The sequence below is a fragment of the Sarcophilus harrisii genome, chromosome 2, assembly GCF_902635505.1.
Source record: "Sarcophilus harrisii chromosome 2, mSarHar1.11, whole genome shotgun sequence".
NCBI classification, from domain to species: domain Eukaryota; kingdom Metazoa; phylum Chordata; class Mammalia; order Dasyuromorphia; family Dasyuridae; genus Sarcophilus; species Sarcophilus harrisii.
Genome location: NC_045427.1, coordinates 360,463,908 through 360,485,324, shown reverse-complemented (window position 1 = coordinate 360,485,324; position 21,417 = coordinate 360,463,908). Strand labels below are relative to the sequence as shown.

General features: G+C 37.3%; 1 protein-coding gene across 3 annotated transcripts in view; it reads right to left on the bottom strand.

Moving 5' to 3' along the window:
• The window catches only part of BEGAIN (brain enriched guanylate kinase associated), a 269,775-nt gene that overhangs the window by 63,501 nt on the left and 184,857 nt on the right, over positions 1-21,417 (bottom strand). For all 3 annotated transcript variants that reach the window (XM_031953246.1, XM_031953247.1, XM_031953248.1), the window contains one exon: positions 15,110-15,271. In XM_031953246.1, coding sequence (XP_031809106.1) covers positions 15,110-15,271 — 162 coding nt within the window. The remainder of the gene's footprint in view (positions 1-15,109; positions 15,272-21,417) is intronic.

The following is a 21,417-nucleotide window of genomic DNA, read 5'->3' as shown; positions in this document are numbered from 1 at the left end:
TAAAGCCAGAGGCTAGGGAGGGATTGTAACTCCTGACTGAGAAATTTCTTAAGCATAAATTTTTAGCATTGGCTAAAGATTTAAGGGATTTGGAGCTGCCTAACAGCAGTCTCATCCACTATATGGATGATATCTTGATCTGCAGCCCCATCTGAGAGGTTTCCCTAGATGCAGCCATAAAAACTCTTAATTTTTTGGCTTCTAGGGGCTATAGGGTTGCCTGCCAGTCTGTCAAACATTTGGGCCATAACCTAACCTCCTACCAGGTTCAGAGCATTTTAGAAGCCAAAGGGTATCAGTGGCTCGCTAGTGGGAGGCTCATTAGATATTAGACTCTTCTACTAGAGACCCCTGACCTGACTCTCCAGGTTATGTCACACCCTTAACCCTGACACTCTGCTCCCTGACAACACTCAGTCGGGAGACATCATTCATAATTGTGAGGAAGCTTTAGTTTCTGTCTATTCCAGTCGACCTGACTTGAGGGATATTCCTCTTGACAATCCAGGTGGTGAATGGTTTACAGATGGGTCGAGTTTTCTTGAAAATGGGGAAAGAAGTGACCCTCTGTAGTGACCTCAATGGTGTCCTAGAACTTAAGCCACTGCCTCCTGGGACTTCTGCCCAGAAAGCTGAACTCATTGCCTTAACCAGAGCCTTGGAACTGGAGAAGGGAATGAGAGTGAGCACCTATACAGACTCCAAATATGCTTTTCATATTCTGCACACTCATGGAGCTATATGGAAAGAAAGGGGATTTTTTTACAGCAAAGAATTATCCTATTAAATATGCAGGGGAAATTCTACAACTATTACAAGATGTCTATGAACCCAGAGAGGTTTCAGTCATATTTTGTAAAGGAAGCCAGAAGGGAGATTCACTTCAGGCCATGGGGAATAGGTTTGCAGATTCAGCTGCTGGAGCTGCTGCCCATTCACCCCTGATTATGGCACCTTTAATCACCGGTTCCCTAATTCTTACACCCTTTCATATAGCTCACAGGAACAAGCCCTCGCAGAAGAAGGGGACACACCCTTTCTCCTTCTGGCTAGTTTCCAACACCCTCAGGCCAGCTTTTAATCCCAGAGGCAATCCAGTGGAAACTTATTTTTGGTCTTCACCAAGCTACCCACTTGGGAAGAAATGCTCTTCAATCCCCTGTGAAATGCATTTTTACTGGTCACAAGCTGGGAGAAACGATCAGACAGGTCTGCCAGGTCTACCCAGTTTGTGCCCAAATAAACTCCGAAGAAGCTGTTAAACCTCGCCCCCTCCTCAAGCCTGTTCAGAGAAGGGGCACACACCCAGGGAGATTGGCAATTAGATTTTACACATATGCCCCCCTGCAGAGGTTACAACTTGCTTTTGATCTTTGCTGACATCTTTCCTAACTGGGTAGAAGCTTTTCCCTGCAGGACTGAGAAAGCTCAGGAGGTATCAAAGTGCTTGCTAAAAGATATCATACCTGTCTTTGGCCTGCCCAGCTTCTTGCAGAGTGGTCCAGCTTTTACTTCTCAGGTAACTCAAAGCATGGCCGAAACACTTAAAATCACCTCCACTCTGCCTGGGGTCCTCAGGCTTCTGGGAAGGTGGAGAAAATGAATCATACCCTCAAGCAAGTCCTTACTAAACTGTGCTTAGAGATTGGAGAGCATTGGGTGAAGAATCTCCCGTTAGGGCTTCTTAGAGTCCATATTGTTCCTCGGGAGAACATTAAGCTGAGCCCCTTTGAACTTCTGTATGGGAGCCCCTTCCTAACCACTGACATTCTTGTAGATCTGGAACAGCATCTGGTCACTCGGTTTATCACACTGCTTGGTGTGGTCCAGAAAATGCAAACAAGCATCTCCCAAACCTACACATGCTCATGCTCAGACTGTCTCCCCTATAAATCCAGGGGACGTGGGTACTTGAAATCTTGGAAGCCTCAAGGTGCTGACCCCCTAGGTGTAAAGTGGAAAGGACTATATGAGGTCATTCTGACTACTCCAATGTCAGTCTAACCGGAAGGGTTCCCCAGCTGGACTCATGTTTCCAGGATTAAAAATGCTTCTGTTACTTCTCCTTCATAGAGAGGACCTGAAGCTACTTTTCCACAGGACTCCTGAAAACACTCTGGAGAAAGAAGGGTGAAATTGTCTGTATCCTTCTCTCTTTCTCTTTCTTTCTTTCTTTCTTTCTTTCTTTCTTTCTTTCTTTCTTTCTTTCTTTCTTTCTTTCTTTCTTTCTTTCTTTCTTTCTTTCTTTCTTTCTTTCTTTCTCTCTCTCTCTCTCTCTCTCTCTCTCTCTCTCTCTCTCTCTCTCTCTCTCTCTCTCTCTCTCTCTCTCTCTCTCCTTCCTTACTTGTTCCCACTCCAAGGAAGAGAACTTTGCTCCTAGCATCCTCTCTCTGGTTTTTCTTGATATCATTCAATGGCCCCTGCCAGTAATTAACTCCTTCTTAGCCTTTCAGCTGGGGAGCTCCGTGGGCAGTGGGGGCCTTCAGGATTGTTGGGTGGACCATCGGCATCTTCAGGGCGGCCCACAGATGGGACCTGATACATTATTTGTAAAGGCCCCATTCCCAAATGTCGCCATCTCCAACCTGGATGCCTGAGATTTGTTTCCTCCAAGCTCCAAGCTATGAACTTTCAACTACTCATTCAGTCTGAAGATCATGGGAGACTATGGGACAACTGACTTGGACACTCAACATCCCCTAGACACTGCTACTGCCATCTTTAGATCTTGCACTTCCCATCCTTGCCTGAACCCCACTGAGCACAGGGACAGCTCTAAGGCCCTTGTCAGCTTGAAGCAGCTCCAGAAGATCCAAAGAGATCATCTCTCCAACGATGAGAACTTCGTCCCTTTGCCCCAAATGAATTTGGGGTGACTGCTTGAAGGGGGGAATGATGTAATAGAACTGTGTACCCTTGATCTTTGGGGGAAGTAGGCTATTTGACCTGGGGAAATTCCTAAACATGATCCCCACTCATCTGAATCTCCTGACTCTGGAAAACTTTCCCATGGAAAGCTCCCACCTCCAATTGATCTGGGAATCACTTTGGTCTGGGAAACAATCACAATCCTTAATGATTTGGAAATTAGCCCCTAATCATTCCCTAGTCCCAAACCATAGAAGGCTAAATAAATATCAAGACTGTATCCCAAACTTTGCTATCTTCCAATCAGGAAGTGGGCCAATGAAAGAAATAGTTTCTCAGTGAAATGAACCCATTTTGCCAAAAACATTGCTTGCAGACTTGGACTGTGAATTCTTTCACAAACCTGCACCAGCCTGAGGTCCCCCATTGCTGTTAGGGTATCCTCACCCTTCAACAATTTCACTTTCTGGCTCTAAATCTGTGATTCTATGAATTCAATTCCATTAAAATCTGTGCATTAAAAAAATGAAAATTTATGCTTTGACTTACATTTAGCATCTTGTACTTAGGAAGTGATTTTTTGGAACCACCACTGTGGTTCCTTTCACCTCTGGGATTCTTATGATACCTGCGGTTTTTAAGTTTCCAGTCTTGTGCTATGGTCACTGAGCCAAAGTGCATGGTCAAAACACAACACAGCCATATGTCTCTAAGGTAAGCAGTGGATGTTAAGTAGAAGAAAGAGCAGGGAACTGACAATGGTGACCTGATTCAAATCCAGGGTCCTGACTTAGTGTGGTTGATTCAATTCAAAACGCATTTGTCAAGTGTCTACTAAACAAATTCAAAGCACTGCAGTGGGCTCTAGAAACTTAGAGAAAAATAAAACATTGTCTGACTTAAAGGAATATATTCTTATGAATAAAAAGTGGATTCAAGTGGTTCTCTGACTTGTCAGATTGTGGCATTGGGCAAGTCATTTCATTTCCTTTAGTTTCAATTTCTCCAGATTGGGATATTTAAACTTGTTTCACTTTTTTTTTTAAAGATAAAAGGAACTCTATATAAATTCAAAGTATTATTATTGTCTTGATATAGTGTGTATCATATAACAATAGAACCCTTATTAAGACGGATATGCCAGGCACTGGAGACACAAATACAAACAAGCAAGACATTTTCTGCCCTCAAGGAGCCTTTATTCTAATTGGGGAAAATAAAATAGGGGATGGGATGGGAGAGAAGAAAATACTACTTGGTGCCAGACATGGTACAGTGAGTGAAAAATGGTCAAGGAGAAGCATGGAAGTATGGAAGCTGCTATCTTTGTAAGAGAAGGGGAAGCTAGCAACGAAATCCAGAAATGCTGGTGGTGGTGGTGAGGAGATAAGAATAATAAGCAGAGTGTAACTAGTATGGTGAAAATGTTGACTTCGAATTCAAAATATCTGGATCCCAAACCCAACTGACTACTCACTTGCTAAATAACTGAATTAAGTCACTTTACTTCCTAGTCTTCCCTTTCTTTATCTATAAAGTAAGGATAACTATGCTTGTACTAATCATTTCAGAGGCTCAAATGGAAATATATATATATATATATATATATAAATACTTTGTCAATAAGGCAGTCAATTGTCAATTAGTAAACATTTATTACTCACTTACTGTAAATCTTTGAGTTCTATCACAGTTCTATCTCAGAATCTAAGAGTTAGAAAGGACCACAGTGGTTATATGATCCAACCCATCTTTATTCAAACAAAAATCCCCTTTCCAGCACAATTGACAAAAGGCTATTCAGCCTCTAGGGTCCTGAAACCTACGACCAACCAAGTTAGCCTCTTCTCCTTTTGGATAATTAAAATTATTAGGACATTTTTTGTTATGTGAACTCTAAAATTTGGCTCATTAAAATTTGTATCTATTTCTATTGCTTTTGCATCCAGGATCAAAGAGAAGGAATGTAATTTATCATCTGTGTCCTTCAAGACTTGAAATAAGCTATCATGTCTGCCATGTTAAGTCTTCTCTTCTCCAAGTAAATTCTCCAAGTAAAATACTCAGTTTCTTCAAATTTTTACATGGGTCTTCAAACTTTACATGGAATGAACTCAAATGTCCTTACCTGGTTACCCTGATTCTGAGCACACTTATTTATCAATATGATAAACGTGTGCTATGGGTGCTAGAAGCTTATGGTGCTTATACGTGCTTATCCAAATTGACTACTCAGAGGCAACTTCAGATACAAAGAGGAAGCATTTATTCAATCCTTTCAAGGAGAGCTCCAAGAATACTAGCTGAGTAGACTCAGCTGAGAGCTCCAGTTTCAGCTGGCCCTGGGCCAGAAAACAATGAATTGATTAAATAGCAAAAGACTTGAGATTATTTATTTATTTATTTATTTATTATTGGGTTTATTGGGTAGACTAAAAAGGAAGTAACCATTGACCAATGGTCAGTAATGTTGTCTACTTCCTGTGGGTCAGTAACTTCCTGAAGCTTAGTCCTATAGTTCTTTTCTGCCCTACAGCCCTCTGATTTCCTGCACTATAGGGCTAAGGTCTGACTCACTCTATCTCATAGACTTTTGAGAAATCTTCACCTGGTCCCATTCAATAAATAAATGATGTGTAGAACTGTACACAGTATTCAGATGTAGTCTGAACCACTGAACAGTATGGTTGATAGTTCTGGATAGTGTACCTTCCTTAATGCAACCTTTGTTGATTGCCATATTATCACACCCATGATTCATGCTGAGTTTACCATCTACTAAAACCCTTCAGATCTCTCTTTATTTTTTAATAATAGCTTTTTATCTTCAAAATACATGGAAAGATAGCCTTCAATATTCACCATTACAAAACCTTGTGTTCCAAATCAGATCTCTTTTTAAAAAAAATTAACTAATTAACTATTTTGCAATTATATCTCCCTCTATCTTATACTTGTGATGTTAATTTTTTAGAACCCAGGCATAAGACTCAACTTTAATCCCTATTAAATTTCATCTTATCAAGATTGGTTGTTTAGATGTTCTTCAGTATCAGTGTTCTCTGGCCTCTGTAAACTATAAAGGACTTTGTAAATGGTTTTATAAACCACAATCTTGTGTCATTTACAAAAGGCTTTACAATTCACAAAGGACCCCACAGTTGACAAATTTATAAAGTCTTTTGTAAACTGGGAGTGTTTTTTATTAATAATAAAGCTGAGCCTAACCATGACTGGAGCCATGGCAGTTAACCTACCTCCTTCTCCAGCTGATTTCTCCTCTACTTCTGGACAATATTCATGATTTCATACTGGAGCTAGTGAGGTAAGAGTGTTCCCTGGTTTAACTATGCTGACATGGCCAAGATATTGTATACCAAATATTTTGCAAATTGTAAAGTCCTAGATAAATGTCAGTTATTACTGGAATTATTATTTTTTCAAGAACTATAGCCTAGAAAGATACAGGGTGTACCTGTCAAGTTTCAGGGTTGATTAGATTCCGCATCTAATTAGATGCTATTAGATGTGGCAGCTCCAGGATTTCTATAGGGATATAGAGATGTCATTCAGTAAGAGTTGTAACTAGCTTTAAAGTTGGTAAAATTGCAATAAGATTTCTAGAATCTTGGAAGCCTTCACTATGTACCAAGTCAGCCTATTTTACTTTTAGATAACTAATTGCTACAAAGGTTTTGTTTGTTGTTTTCATTATCTCAGAAAGGAATTTCCAAAATCTTTTACTTTCTTTTCTTGCCAACCCCCTCTTCTCACACAGGAGGAAACTGGGACCTTGAGTGGAAATGATTTAAATATTTTCAACATCACATAATCTGTGTGCACTGTGTGCAGTGTGGGACACATAGACTACCATGGACTTAAAAATGGAAAGGCCCTTAGAAGTCATGTGTTCTAACCCCTTAAAAGAAATTATTATTTCTATCTTGTATTAATAACCAATTAACATGGAGGAAGGGTATACAGGTGTTTTTTTCTTTCTATTTCCTCACTCAAAAATCTAAGCCTCTCTAGGGCATGTCTGACTCTAACCAAAAAATTCACCCCACTCAGGACATTTTATCCTTATCCCACCACAGTTCATGACTGCATCATGGAGGACAAATCCTTTTTGTATTGAGGCAGGAGTGAATTGGCTTTTTTTCTCTTTGTCCATGAATGATATGATCAGAGTCACATACTAAGCCCCTCATTAGAATAGGTCCACCTTTCGTTATAATATTCATTTCTTTATTAATTGTTAATTAAATTGATTTTGCCTATTGGGAAAAGCCGCTCTTCCAAGAGTATATAAACATTGAGTGGCCTCCATGATTCACTTTTGATTTACAAAAGAATGCCAAATGAGCATCATTTTGTTATCTGCCAGCTATCACTGATAAAACTGATTATTAATTACTCAGAAATTATGTTTCACTTTTTATTTATCACCCTTCTTATTTGATAGATGTAGAAACAAGAATCTCAAAAACATTAAAATCCTTGATCAGGTTCACACAGGTAATCAATAGTAGAGCTGAAATCTGAATTCAGGTCCTCACTATTTTAAAACTCAACATCAATTGCTCCTGTTCTGCACTGCCTTTAGGTCTCTGAACATCCAAAAACAGGATTGGCTACCTACTATTTCTCACTGAGATTTGGAAGGCTGAGAAGAAGGAAGCCTCTATCTTTTTGTTCTGTAAACATTTTCCTGAGTAATAGAAACTATATGTGAAAAAAAGACCTGCTGAAAGGTCTTGGCTGTTACTCAGCTCATGGCTTCACATTTCTGAAAAGTAAAACTTAAGTCTTCAGTGACACGTCAGCCTTGAGTTAGCCTTTCAGTTTTTGCTGCTTTCTTGGAAGGATTGGCAATGCACATCAAGTGGGAAAAGCAGAGCAAATCATGCATGAAATACACATTGCCATAGAGAAGTGGGAGGATGATGATAATAACCACTCCTCTCATTTTGTTAATGCTTTATGGTTTACAAAGCCTTTTCCTCACAACAACCCTGTGAAGCAGAGTGGAAATATTATGCCCATTCTAAATACCCTCACCCACACAATGACCCAGCTGAAATGCCACCTGCTTATAGAGCCTTTCCTTCTCCCAATCTGAAAGGATGATAATGATAGCTGACATTTATATCCTGCTTAAAGGTTTGCAAAAAGCACATTACATTCAGTATTTAATCTGTGCCTCACAATAGCCCTGCAAAAGATGGGTATTATTATCTCTATTTTACAGATAAGAAAACTGAGGTTTGCACAAGTGAAGTGATTTATCCATAGTGACATGGCCTCTCAGTACCAGAGATGGGATTCAAATCTAAATCACTTCCAAATCCAGGTCCCACACTCTTTCTACTATACCAAGCTGACTCTCATCTGAAAGAGGTTTCTTTCCTCAGACTTCCCATAATTGCTTTCTGTTCTCTTCTTATTGGACATTAGCATATATTATAGTTAACTACATATTGAGCATCATAGTACCTTATTAGAGAATATATCCCATAAAGACAGAAACTGTCATCTAATCTTTTTTATCCCTTCTAGAATCCTGTAGAATACTTTGCATGCAGAAGGCAGATAATGTTTGCTGATTTTAATACTCAATTACTTTGAATTGAATTAATCAATCAATTGAATTAATATTCAATTAATTGGACTGTTTGGGTACTGAGAAGTTTTAAAAATTAGATTACTTTCATGCATTTGATCCTCATAGTGATCCTGTGAGGATGTTTGGGCAGGGATTACTCTCTCTACTTTATAGCTGGGGCAAATGGAAGTTCAATGAAATAACTTTCACAAGGGCACATGGCCAATAGTGGTAGAAATAAGTCTCAAACTCGGGTTTCCTGATTCCCAGGCCAGTGCTTTTATATTCAGAGTTGTAACAGCTATGGAGGAAATCAAGCCAGGAAGGAAGTAAGGCACATATCCCCTGCCACAGACAGATGTTATGAGTTGCAGAGAAAAGTCTATTCTGATAGGGGATTTCAGGAAAGCTATATTGAAGAGAGGGCACTATTGATACTGAGATTTTACAAAAGCATTTGATAAACTATCTCCTAATATTCTTATGAATAAGATGAATTCATCTGAACTAGCCAAACTCAAAGGAGTTGCCATGAATGGTTCAAAATCAACTTGGCAGCTCTCCATTGCCCCACGGATTTATGCTTAGCCGTTTGGTACTTAATATTCCTTATCAGTGTCTTAGATAAGGATATAGATTAAATGCTTATAAAATCTATAAGTGATACAAAGTTTGGAAGGAAGGATAACACAATGGATGAAATTGTTCTTAAGTCATGCTGAATCAAAATAGATGCAATTCAGTAGGAGTAACTGTGAAGTCTTACATGAGTTAGAAAACCAACCTTAAAAGTACAGAATGGGAGTAGGTAATAAAACCAAATTATCACTTTTTTGCAGATGATATGATGGTATACTTAGAGAACCTAGAGAATCAACTAAAAAACTACTGGAAGCAATTTACAACTACAGCAAAGTTGCAGTAAATCCACATAAATCATCAGCATTCTTATATATCACTAACAAAATCCAACAGCAAGAGATACAAAGAGAAATTCATTTAAAATAACTGTCGATAGTATAAAATATTTGGGAATCTATCTGCCAAGGGAAAATCAGGAACTACATAAGCAAAACTACAAAGCACTTTCCACAAATAAAGTCAGAGCTAAGCAATTGGCAAAATATCAAGTGCTCTTGGATAGGTCAAGCAAATATAATAAAGATGACAATACTCCCTAAACTAATCTATTTATTTAGTGCTATACCAATCAGACTCCCAAGAAATATTTTACTGACCTAGAAAAAATAACAACAAAATTCATCTAGAAGAACAAAAGGTCAAGAATTTCAAAGGAATTAATGAAGAGATCTAAAACCAGATCTAAAACTATATTATAAAGTAGCGGTCATCAAAACCATTTGGTACTGGCTAAAAAATAGAGAAGTTGATCAGTGGAATAGGTTAGGTTCACAGGACAAAATAGTTAATGACTATAACAATCTAGAATTTGACAAACCAAAGGCCCCAGCTTTTGGGATAAGAATTCACTATTTGACAAAAACTACTGGGAAAATTGGAAACTAATATGGCAGACACTAGGCATTGACCTACACCTAACACTGTATACCAAGATAAAGTCAAAATGGGTTTATGATCTAAACATAAAGAATGATATTATAAACAAACTAGAAGAACATAGGATAGTTTACCTCTCAGATTTGTGGAGGAGAAAGGAATTTGTGACCAAAGAAGAACTAGAATCATTTTTGATCACAAAATAGATAATTTTGATTATATTAAGTTAAAAAGTTTTTGTACAAACAAAACTAATGCAGACAAGATTAGAAGAGAAGCAATAAACTGGGAAAACATTTTTATATCCAAAGGATCTGATAAAAGCCTCATTTCTAAAATATATAGAGAATTGACTCAAATTTATACTAGTTCAAGCTATTCTTCAGTTGATAAATAGTCAAAGGATATGGACTCAAATTTATACTAGTTCAAGCCATTCTTCAGTTGATAAATGGTCAAAAGATATAAACAATTTTCAGATGAAGAAATTGAGACTATTTGTAGCCACATGAAAAGGTGCTCCAAATTACTATTGATCAGAGAAATGTAAATTGAGACAATTCTGAGATACAACTATACACCTGTCAGATTGGCTAAGATGACAGGAAAAGATAATGATGAATGTTGGAGGGGATGTGGAAAAACTGGGACATTGATACATTGTTGGTGGAACTGTGAATAGATCCAACCATTCTAGAGAACAATTTGGAACTATGCTCAAAAAGTTATCAAACTGTGCATTGCCTTTGATTTAGCAGTGTTTCTACTGGGATTATATCCCAAAAAGATCTTAAAAGAGGGAAAGAGACCCACATATACAAAAAATGTTTGTGGCAGTCCTCTTTGTAGTGGCAAGAAACTGGAAGTTGAATGGATGCTCATCAATTAGAGAATGACTGAATAAATTGTGGTATATGAATGTTATGGAATATTATTGTTCTATAAGAAACAACTAGCAGAATAATTTCAGAGGGGCCTGGAAAGACTTACATGAATTGATGCTAAGTGAAATGGGCAGAACCAGGAGATCATTGTACATGGCAACAACAAGATTATATGATGATCAATTCTGACAGATGTGGCTCTCTTCAACATTGAGATGATTCAAACTAGTTCCACTTGTTCAGTGATGAAGAGAGCCATCTACACCCAGAGAGAGAACCCTAGAAATAGAGTATGGGACACAATATAGCATTCTCATTCTCTCTGCTGCTATTTTGTTTACATTTTGGTTTCTTTCTCAGTTTTTCTTTTTTTCCCTCTTGATCTAATTTTTCTTGTGCAGCAAGATAATTGTATAAATATGTATACATACATTGGGATTTAACATGTATTTCAACATATTTAACATGTATTGGACTACCTGCCAGCTAGAGGCGGGAGTGGGGGAAAGAAGGGGAAAATTTGGAACAAAAGGTTTTTGCAAGGGTCAATGTTAGAAAACTTACCCATCCATATGCTTTGTAAATAAAAAGCTTTAATTAAAAAAAAAAGGAAAAAATATAGAATGGGAGAAGCCTCATTGAACAGTAGCTCATCTGAAAAAGATCTGGGCATCTTAGGTGTCTGTAAATTCAATAGGAGTTACTAATGTGATGCAGCAGCCAAAAAGGCTCATGCCATCTTTTCTGCATTAAAAGGTATGGCTCCCAGAATAAGGAAGTTACATGTAAATCACTGTATTTTGCTTCAGGTAAGCCACATCTGGAGTACTGGGTTTAGTTCTAGGTACCATAGTTTAGGGAGGCCACTGATTATCTAGAGCTACAGGAAAGGAACCAGCATTGAGAAGGGCCCTGAGTTTATGTCATCTGAGCATCTGTTCAAGGAGCTGGAAATGTCTGTTCTGGGGAAATAAAAAAAAACAGGTGAAAGACTAGATCTGTATTCAAGGATCTGAAGGGCTGTCAAATGGAAGAAAGATTGAACTTGGTATATTGGGCCCCAGTGAACAGAATCCAAAGAAGTAGAAGAAGTTATAAAAAAGTTAATTTAGATTTGATGACAGGAAACATTTCCTAAATAGAGTTGTTTCAGAGTGAAATGGGATGCCTCAAGAGGTAGTGGCTTCCCCTTCCTTGGAGTTCTCCAAGCAGAGGCTGGATGATGACTTTTCAGGAATGGTATAGTAGGGATTCTTTCTGGATATGGCTTAAACTCGATGGCCTTTGTTGGAAGACATTTCCAAGTCTAATATTCTGTAATTCTGTGTAAGAATTCAATAAGTATAGTTTGGAAGAAAGGAAAGTTTTTGACAAAAGGGCATCCTAAAATAAAAGCATGGAAACAGAAGAGCAACACCTGTGTTCAGAGAGTTAACCACATTATATAGAGAAGAGGATATAAAGGGGAATAACATAAGGAAAAAAATCCAGAAACTGAAGAGTTAGACTTATGGCAAATTCTAGGGGATCTTGAAGGATGAGCAAAAAAAATGAACTTTATTTGTTAAGCAACAGGGGGCTAATGAAAATTTTTGAGCAGAGGAATAACAAATAGATCTATAGATTAAAAACACTCTAGTATTGTGAAGATCAATTTTATGGTAGAACTGAAAAAAACAAAAACCCCATAAAGAGGCTATTGTAACAGGTCAGGCAGATAGTAATGAGGAAATGAGGTAAAAGAAAGGAAAAAGACATTGTTTACTTTAAGGAATATGGAAGATAAACTAAATAGTTGGGCCAAAGATGGAAGGATTAAAATGGTAAGGAGAAGGGAAAAATACATAGCCATTTTGATTGGACTGAGTATAAACTGCTGTTGGGACATCCAGGTAGCAATGTTCTCTAGGCACTGGAAACGTGGGTGTGAGCTCAAAAGTCAGGATTGAAGACAAAGAAACAACCATAGTAAAAGGACATATATAAGAATGAAGAGCCAGACGTGGGATGACAATAATGGCATGAGAAAGAACGAAGACAGTGATGTCCTTAAGGTTGAGAAAAAAGTAAAGGCAGGAAACACAGATTTATTTCTACCACTTATTGACCATTTGCCCTTGTAAATGCCTCCATTAGCCCCAGTTATAAGGTAGAGAGAGAAATTTCTGCCTTACATCCTTATAGGACCATTATGAAGCTCAAATGCATGAAAGTAAGCTAATAGTTAAAACTTTCCAGTACCCAAACATTCTAGTTAATTGAGGATTTATTAAAATCAACAAACATTATGTGTCTTATGAATGCAAAGTACCCTTCAGAGGTCCAGAAGGGATAAAAAGAATAGATGACAATTCCTATCTTTATGGGATTTATTCTCTAATAAGAGGAAAAGAAGGAAGGGCAAAGCTTGTGCATGCGTGCATGCGTGTGTGTGTGTGTGTGTGTGTGTGTGTAAAATCTTTTTTTGATTTTTACAACATGATGAAATGGATGGTTGTGAGTATTATGGTTGCACTTATTTGTTGGATACAGAAGCTTTGAAAAACTTTTAATTCAAGCTCTCTCTCTTGATTCTAAATCCAGAGCTTCTTCCATTAAACAGAGGTAACAGTAAAAGCAAAAAACAAGTTTTTTTTTTTTTGTTTTTGTTTTTGTGGGTGTGTGTGTGTGTGTGAATTCTGGAGTAGGAGAAGTGGAAGGATGGGACATTGTGGGAGTTCAGAATTCTGAGTTCTTTAGTTGGTGAGACCAAAGGTGTGATTGTGTTGGTCTGCAGCTGAAGTAGAACAGAGAGGGAGTGAAGATGATAGAGAAATTGAGAAGTAAGATTTTTAGAGGAATGGGCGGCATGACTATTGCAATTGATATGAGATGGGTTGGAGATTGTGAGTCAGGTTCTAAAATTGATGGGAAAATTAGGTGAATGGTCTGGAGGCTAATTTGTATCAGCAATAAAAATGGGAAGAGGTCAATATAGAAAAATTGCAAGGGTGTCAAAAAAATGAGGGCTAATGGAAGGATGGCAGTGCTGAAAGAAAAATAATAACAAGAAGAAAATAATAATCGAAATTCACTGAAAGTAGTAGGTTACAGTAGGACTAGTGATTCCAAGGTCGAATAAAACTGAGTAAGTTAAATTGAGTTTCAGTAAAATTGAACAGACTAGGAAATGAATTAATCCTAATTCCTAATCAAATTCTACAAGTTGTGCTATAAACTGCTGGAGATTTTAAACAATTATCATATATACCAAAGGGTGGAGGAGTGAAGATTCTATATTACAAAGCTGATGACCACGTATTTTAAAATCAGCTGGAGTCAGGAATTTAGGTTAAGGGAAAATCTTCAATCTTTATTCTCAGTAGAGGTGAAGAAGGATCAGAGGTAAAGGGGGATCGGAGGTAAAGGGAGATTAGCAATGTTAGCAGCTGTGTCAAGAAGCCAGCCAGACCGGAAGCCAGCCAGCCCTCTCTCCCCACCTCTCTTCCTGCCCCCCCTGCCTCCACCCACCAAAATCGTCATTTCCTATACAACACATCAGGACTTACACAAAGAGTGGGCGGAGGGCATTCTTTCTCCAAGCATATATATTAATAGAGTGTGGTCCAATTACTATTTAGCCTCATGTGCTTGGGACCTCAGTGCATCAACTTGAGCTTCAGCCCATTACACAAAGTCAGCAACAAATATATCCTTGATAACATCATAGAGATTCTTCCTCTCTTCTGGGTAGAGGTCACAGGACCCTCACATAGCTCATCACCTGAAAGATGCCCTTTGAGATTAAATAAATCTTCATATAAAGAAAATGCAGGTTATATAAAGCAACTGGTTAGTTGGATCACACAGGGTATTTATATAGGCATACATTCTCAGTATTTCAATATTTCAGAAACAAGAAATACTTGATTCAAATTTGCTTTCCCCCAATGAAAACCCTGTGCATCTAGGCTGTTTTCCTGCCTTTCATACTTGAGAATGGACTGACACTCAGACATTCTGTCTGTCTCTTGTTTGTCTGTCTGTCTCTCCCTTTGTCTTTCCCTCAGTGTCTCTCTCTCTCTCTCTCTGTCTCTCTCTGTCTCTCTCTGTCTCTCTCTGTCTCTCTCTGTCTCTCTCTGTCTCTCTCTCTCTGTCTCTCTCTTTCTCTCTCTCTCTCTCTCTCTCTCTCTCTCTCTCTCTCTCTCCCTCTCTCTTTCTATGTCTCTTTCTCATTCTTGAGTCTGGTACTCACCTTCTCAGTTTCTCAGTGACTTTCTCCAGTTCCTCCTGTGCCCGCCGCAGTTCTATTTCCAAATAGTGCCGAGTGGAATCAAACTCAGTTTCAAGTTTTTCCAGCTTGTGGGTGGTGTAGGAGAGACGTTTCCTCAATTCTCCCTTCTGTTCCTGTAGAGTGCTGGGAGGGACCACAAAAAACAAAGAACCAACTATGAGCCTTAGGAAGAGTTTCTGTAGCTAGTTTTAAGGTACTGTTCCAATGGGAGATGAAAGAGGAAAGACCTATGTTTCCTTATTTTCTGAAGGCAATACAGTATTTAATAAAGAGTTAAATGCAAAGATGTGCTAGAGCCAATTCTTATTAATTTTTCAGTGAGAAAATATACACCCCAGAAAGTTGGTTTGCTGACTGTCTATTCTTGTGAAAGTGATAAAGAAAATATTAAAGCAGATTAAATTTAAGATTGGGATCATGTATTTTGGGAAGCCAGTTGTTAACTATTAACCATCATGCTCCTGGTCAGATTTCATAGAATGTCATAGAATTATAGAATATAGAATTTTAAAAGGGGCCTTAAAATGTCCACATCTAAATCCTTCACTTTACAGAAAAAAAAGAAAAAACAGAAGCATGGAGTGGGAAAAATGATTTGCCAGTTCATTCAGTGAATTATTAGTATCTCTGGGATTACAATTCTAGAAACAGAGGGACCTGTGCTCTTTCTGGGCTGGATGGTAATATTTTTAAGGAAAAGGTTTGCTTTTGTAGAACTCTAAAGAGAACAATTTATGAGCTCTAACACTTACTCACCTAATCTTTTACCAGAGCCAATGACAGGGACCCTTAGGAATTGCTCTATGGCTTCTTTTTCCTTTCCAGGCTCAGAAGGAGAATCTCTACTTCAACCCAGAACTAAATAGGAATCTCTTCTAAGGAATGACATCCTTGTCATTCAGATTTCACTTAAACATCACCAGGAATAAAATAGCCCATTCCACGTTTGGACAGTTCACTATATAAAGGCAGTTTTCCATTATACTGTCTGACTTTTCTGCACTCAGCCAAGGAAAAGAAATATACACGTTACCTTTCCTTTTTCCTTTTAGCTTCCTTTTGAATTTCGTGAATGTCTATATTTAGAGGGAACTGAAATGCTATTAAGAACTGTAAAGATCAAGTTAATACCTTCTTTGAACAGACAGAAAACCTAGCTCAATTTGATAACTAGGATGTTTGCTGCAGTAGAGATTGACTATTGGCTGGGACAGAACTATAGCTGAGTCACTCCTCTTACTGATGGGCTGCAGCTTGGGGAAACCATTCTGAGACACATTCATCTTTCAGGGGCTGATTTTTTATGGAATAGAGTCATCCTGACTCTCTGAGCTATTCTTGATCTCTTCCCTTGGTCACTGGCCACTCCACACAGACACAGTTTGTCAATCTTTCCCTATGTTGACCTTTTCATTTCTCAGAAAACAGAGAGTACTAGCATATTTTTCTGAAGCAAATAAGATTTAGTACATGCCTTCTGGGGGCAGGCAGGGCAATTCTAAACCCTTTTCAAGAGGACAAATTCTTCAAATTCTAGAACCATGCTATTCCATTCCGTACAGCTCTTCCCTACTCCAGGCTAAATAGCTCCATTTCCTTCAAGAGATCTTCATTTGGCACAATCTCAGATCTTCTCACTGTTCAGAACATTCTCCTTTAAAGAACATTTTATTTGTGAATGTCCTTCCTAAAATATTATATCCATTACTGAACAGAATATTCCAATTATGGTATGACTCCATTCAATTGAAAAAATGCATTTATACATCAAAAGAGCAGACAAGGTGATAACTTCACTATATTGGTCATTATGTCTCTATTAATGTAGCCTAAAATGGTACTGGATTTTTTAACTTCCACATTCCAACTTTTTTATATTGAACCTGTGGGTCACTAAAACACCCAAACATTTTTCTGAATAAATACTCTCCAGCTTTGCCTATCCCATCACATACTTGGGTAGATTTTTTTCTAACTCCAAGTGCAGGGTATCCTTATCAGTTCGATTCTTTGTCTATCTATCTATTCAATGCCTGCTGTGCTAGGCCAGCACTTAGCATATAGTAGATGCTTTATAAAATGTTTGTTGATTGAGCACGGGAGAAAATAAAGTGCAAATAATTGAATCCTTGAGCTAATATGGGCTTAGGTCATTTTCTAGTTGTTCCATGCTTCTATGCCTTGTTTCCCTAATGAACAAATTCCTTTAGCTGACAGCACTATAAAAATAGCTAGCATCTACATGGTACTTTAAGGTTTAGAAAGCATTTTACAAATATTATCTTATTTAGTCCTCAACATCTTTGAGAGATAAGTGCTATTATTATTCCCATTTTACAGATGAGGAAATTGAGGAACACAGAAGTTAAGTGACTTGCCTAGAGTCACACAGATAGAAATGTGTCTGCAGTCACATTTGAATTCAGTATAATGCTCTGGACAATACATTGTACCAACTAGCTGCTAAGGATGGCATTTCATCCATGGCAAGTACATAGGCACATTCATACCAAGTATTCAAAGTCTTATTGGTCTCTGAATGAATACAAATTTCAATATAATAAACTGTTAAGGCTAAAAAATATTTTCACATTTATCATCTAATTTGGTCCTCACAAAAACTCAATGAGCTATGTATGAGCATTTTTATATTTAAATAATTATGTATATTATTTTATATGTTGTATATTTCATTTAAAATATTTTAAAGTTTTATAATTAAGGAAACTGAAGCTTAAAGAGTTATTGTCATAACACTTAGTAAATATCAGAAGCAGGAATCAGACTTAAGTTATTTTTGCTTCCAAGTTTAGCATTCACATTACAAAATGAGCATAAGTGTGGAAGGGAAAAGTACCAGATTAGAAATTTTCCGTTTCCTAATTTGTAAAATGGAGATGATAATAATTACAATTTCTACCTCATAGGACTATTGAAAGGAAAATGCTTTTAAAACCACAAAGCACTCTAGATATGTACATAGTCAAAACCATCACCACAGGAAAGAGCCCTATGTCTTTAATTTTTCTCTTCTGAAAGAGTCAGGGTCAATTTATCATGTCATTCTCTATTCTCTGGCAATAGTAGACAATGCCTAACTTAATAACAATAAAAATAATAATGGCAAGAATCACAGACCAACAAACTTAGAAGTCATCTATTCTAATTTTTTCATTTTAGGAACCAACATCTATAAAGATGAAATAACTTGATCTGATCACACAAGGTAATAAGTGGTACAGTAAAAACTTGAACTTGGGATTTTTTATTCCACATGCAGTGTACATACAACATACATTTCTATAGTTTTATGAAGCCCTTTTGTAAAGTAGCTAATATAAGTATTATTATCCTTATCTTCCAACTGATGAAAATGGGATGGTTCTCACAGCTATAAGTATCAAAACTAATACTAGAGTTCTGATGTCCTAATTCTAAACCTAGAAGAATCTAGAAATAGGCTATGGCAGCTAAGTGGTACAGTTGATAGAGCAATGGGCCTAGAGTCAGGAAGATCCGAGTTCAAATCCAGTCATAGACATTTACTAGCTTTGACTAACTGTGACTTGCCTAGGGTCACGTCACTTTACCCTATTTGCCTCAGTTTCCTCCTCTGTAAAATGAGCTGGAAAATGAAATATAGTATAGCACTCTGGTACCCTGATTAAGAAAACCCCAAATGAAGTGACTAATAAACAAGACTGAAATGACTGAACAATGACAATAAGAAACCAACTAAAATAAAGAAGAATAAGAAATAAATGTCATTTTAAAAGAAATTCTAACCAATTAAAATGGCTGAAAGTATGACATTATCTGATTTTGAGTTAGAGGAATTCCTTTAGTCAACCTTTTCCAGGTAAATGGCTCCTGAGTATGATGATATCTCCTAGCTATGTCCAACAGTGCAATTCCTTTCAGAAGAGAAAAATTAAGCAGATGTACATATGGGCTCAATTTTTCCTTTCACCTGAATTTTCCCAGAAAAGAACAAAGATGATTCAGGATTACTTTATTTTCCCAGATATATGTCCATATTGAGAAAAATAAAACAAACAACCCCTTCCTGCAGTGCTATTCCTGTTTTTTAAGATCTAAACTTATATGTGTGATCTGGCCTAATATAGGAAGATTCTGATATATGGGACTTTGAATGGCCAATGAACAGAGGAAAATGGGTAGATAAATTGAGCAGCTTTGCCACTAAACTGTAAGTCAGCAGTCTATGCCATCTGTGCTCTAATGATTATACTAATCTTACCTCTCTCACCCTCTCAATTCTTTCCCTCCACTTCAATGAAATTCACTATGAGTCTAGAGTGGGACATGAAAATCAGAAAAGTTCATTTGATTTCAGGATACACTAATACATTTAGAAGAAGAAAAGAAACAATTTTGTTGTACTCTGTCTTATTCAGACATCTGGAGTACAGAGCTCATTTCATTCATTTCTGGACACTAGGTTTAAGAAACTGGGATGAAAACAGAGAAGGATAGCCTGGATGGAGAGGAATATGTCATCCAAGGATCTGTTGAAGGATTGGGGATGTTATAACTGAGAGAAAAGAAAGCCTGGGAGAGCAATAGATGCCTTTGGTCCAGGGAAGAAGATTCTGACTCAACCGATTGACCATTAAAACTGTTCCATAATGGAATGGGGTTGCTTTGTGTGGCTATTGAGCTTCCCTATCATTTAAAAATATATACACAGACAATTAATGGCTACTTTAAAAAAGGTGCTGTAGAGGAAATTCATGTTTCATACATCAAAATGAATTGGATGCTTTCTGAAATTCCTTCCAACTCTAAGATGCCATGATTTTATGATTCCACTTAACAAGTATTTATTAAGTATCAACTATCAGGAATTCTGCTAGGCCCTAAGGATTCAAAGACAAAAAATAATGACACCATCTCTACTCTCAAGAAGCTTACTTTCTATGAAAAGAATATTAATTCTAGGCAACTAGGTGGTGCAGTGGATAGAGAATTAGGCCTGGATTCAGGAAGCTCTGAGTTCAAATCCTGCTTCAGACACTTACTACCTGTGTGACCTAAATAAGTCATTTCTGTCTGTTTGTGTTTTTTTAGCTATAAAATGAAGATAATAGTATATACCTCTCAGGACTTTAGCAAGGATAAAATAAGTTAGTACCTCATGCTTTACAAATCTTAAAATGCTATGTAAATGCTAGCCCCTGTTATTAATATAAACATTAAATTAATAATTATAAGTTGATAGTTATCTTAACAATCTAAACTAAAAATAAATTCAAGGGGAAGGGTATTAATAATTGGGAGGATCAGGATAGACTTCTTATAGAAAGTGTATCTCAGGCTGAGTTTTAAAAGAAATTGGAATTTAATAGATAAGAGGGACAGTCTATACAAAGGTAGGATGTAAAAGACAGAAAATGATTTAGAGGGAATAGCAAGTAGATTGGTTTGGTTGAGCTTTTAAGTATGAGGAGAGTAATATGCAACTTTCCTAGAAATGTGGGCTATAGCTAAATTGTGAAGACTTCATAAAAGGCAAACCGAGGTTTATATTTTATGTTAAAGGGAAGGAAGAGTCACTGAAGTTTCTTGAGCAAGAGAGTGACATGGTCAGATTTGTGTTTTAAGAGAATTTAAGTATGGAAGATGGGTGAGAATGGAGGCAGAGAGACCATTTAGGGAGCTATTATAGTGTCTAGGCAAGAGGTGATAAATCATGAACTAGGAAGATGGTGCTAGGAGTGGAGAGCGAAGACAAATGTGATGGTATACTGTGATGGGAAAATCAACGTGCCTTGACAAATGATTGTTGGGATAAGGGGAATATGTTTTAAAACTGATTGACCAAAAGAATGTTGGCTTCCTTCACAAGAAGAATGTAGAGATTAGGGGGAAAGATAAGATGAATGGGTTGAAGTTATAAGAAGATTGATTTTGATTTTAGCTGCCTAATTTAAAAAATACTATTTAACAAATAATTTAGTAACATAAATTGTGTACAGAACATTGTGTTAGGGAGTGTATTGGAAGAGTCCAGGGAATACAGCATTTAGATAAGACATCCATTTAGATTTGTTCAGTCATGAAATGAGGTGCCTAGTGGAGGGGAATTAATACTCTAACAGTGTAAATCTTCAAGTGAAGGATTATTTTTCTGAAATACATATTTGAGTAGACTTAAGAAAGATAAGTTGAATCATTCTGGAAATGGTAGGACCAATGGGTGGAAATTCCTAAGAGAGAGATTTAGTGATCAGAGTTGTCAAAATGTG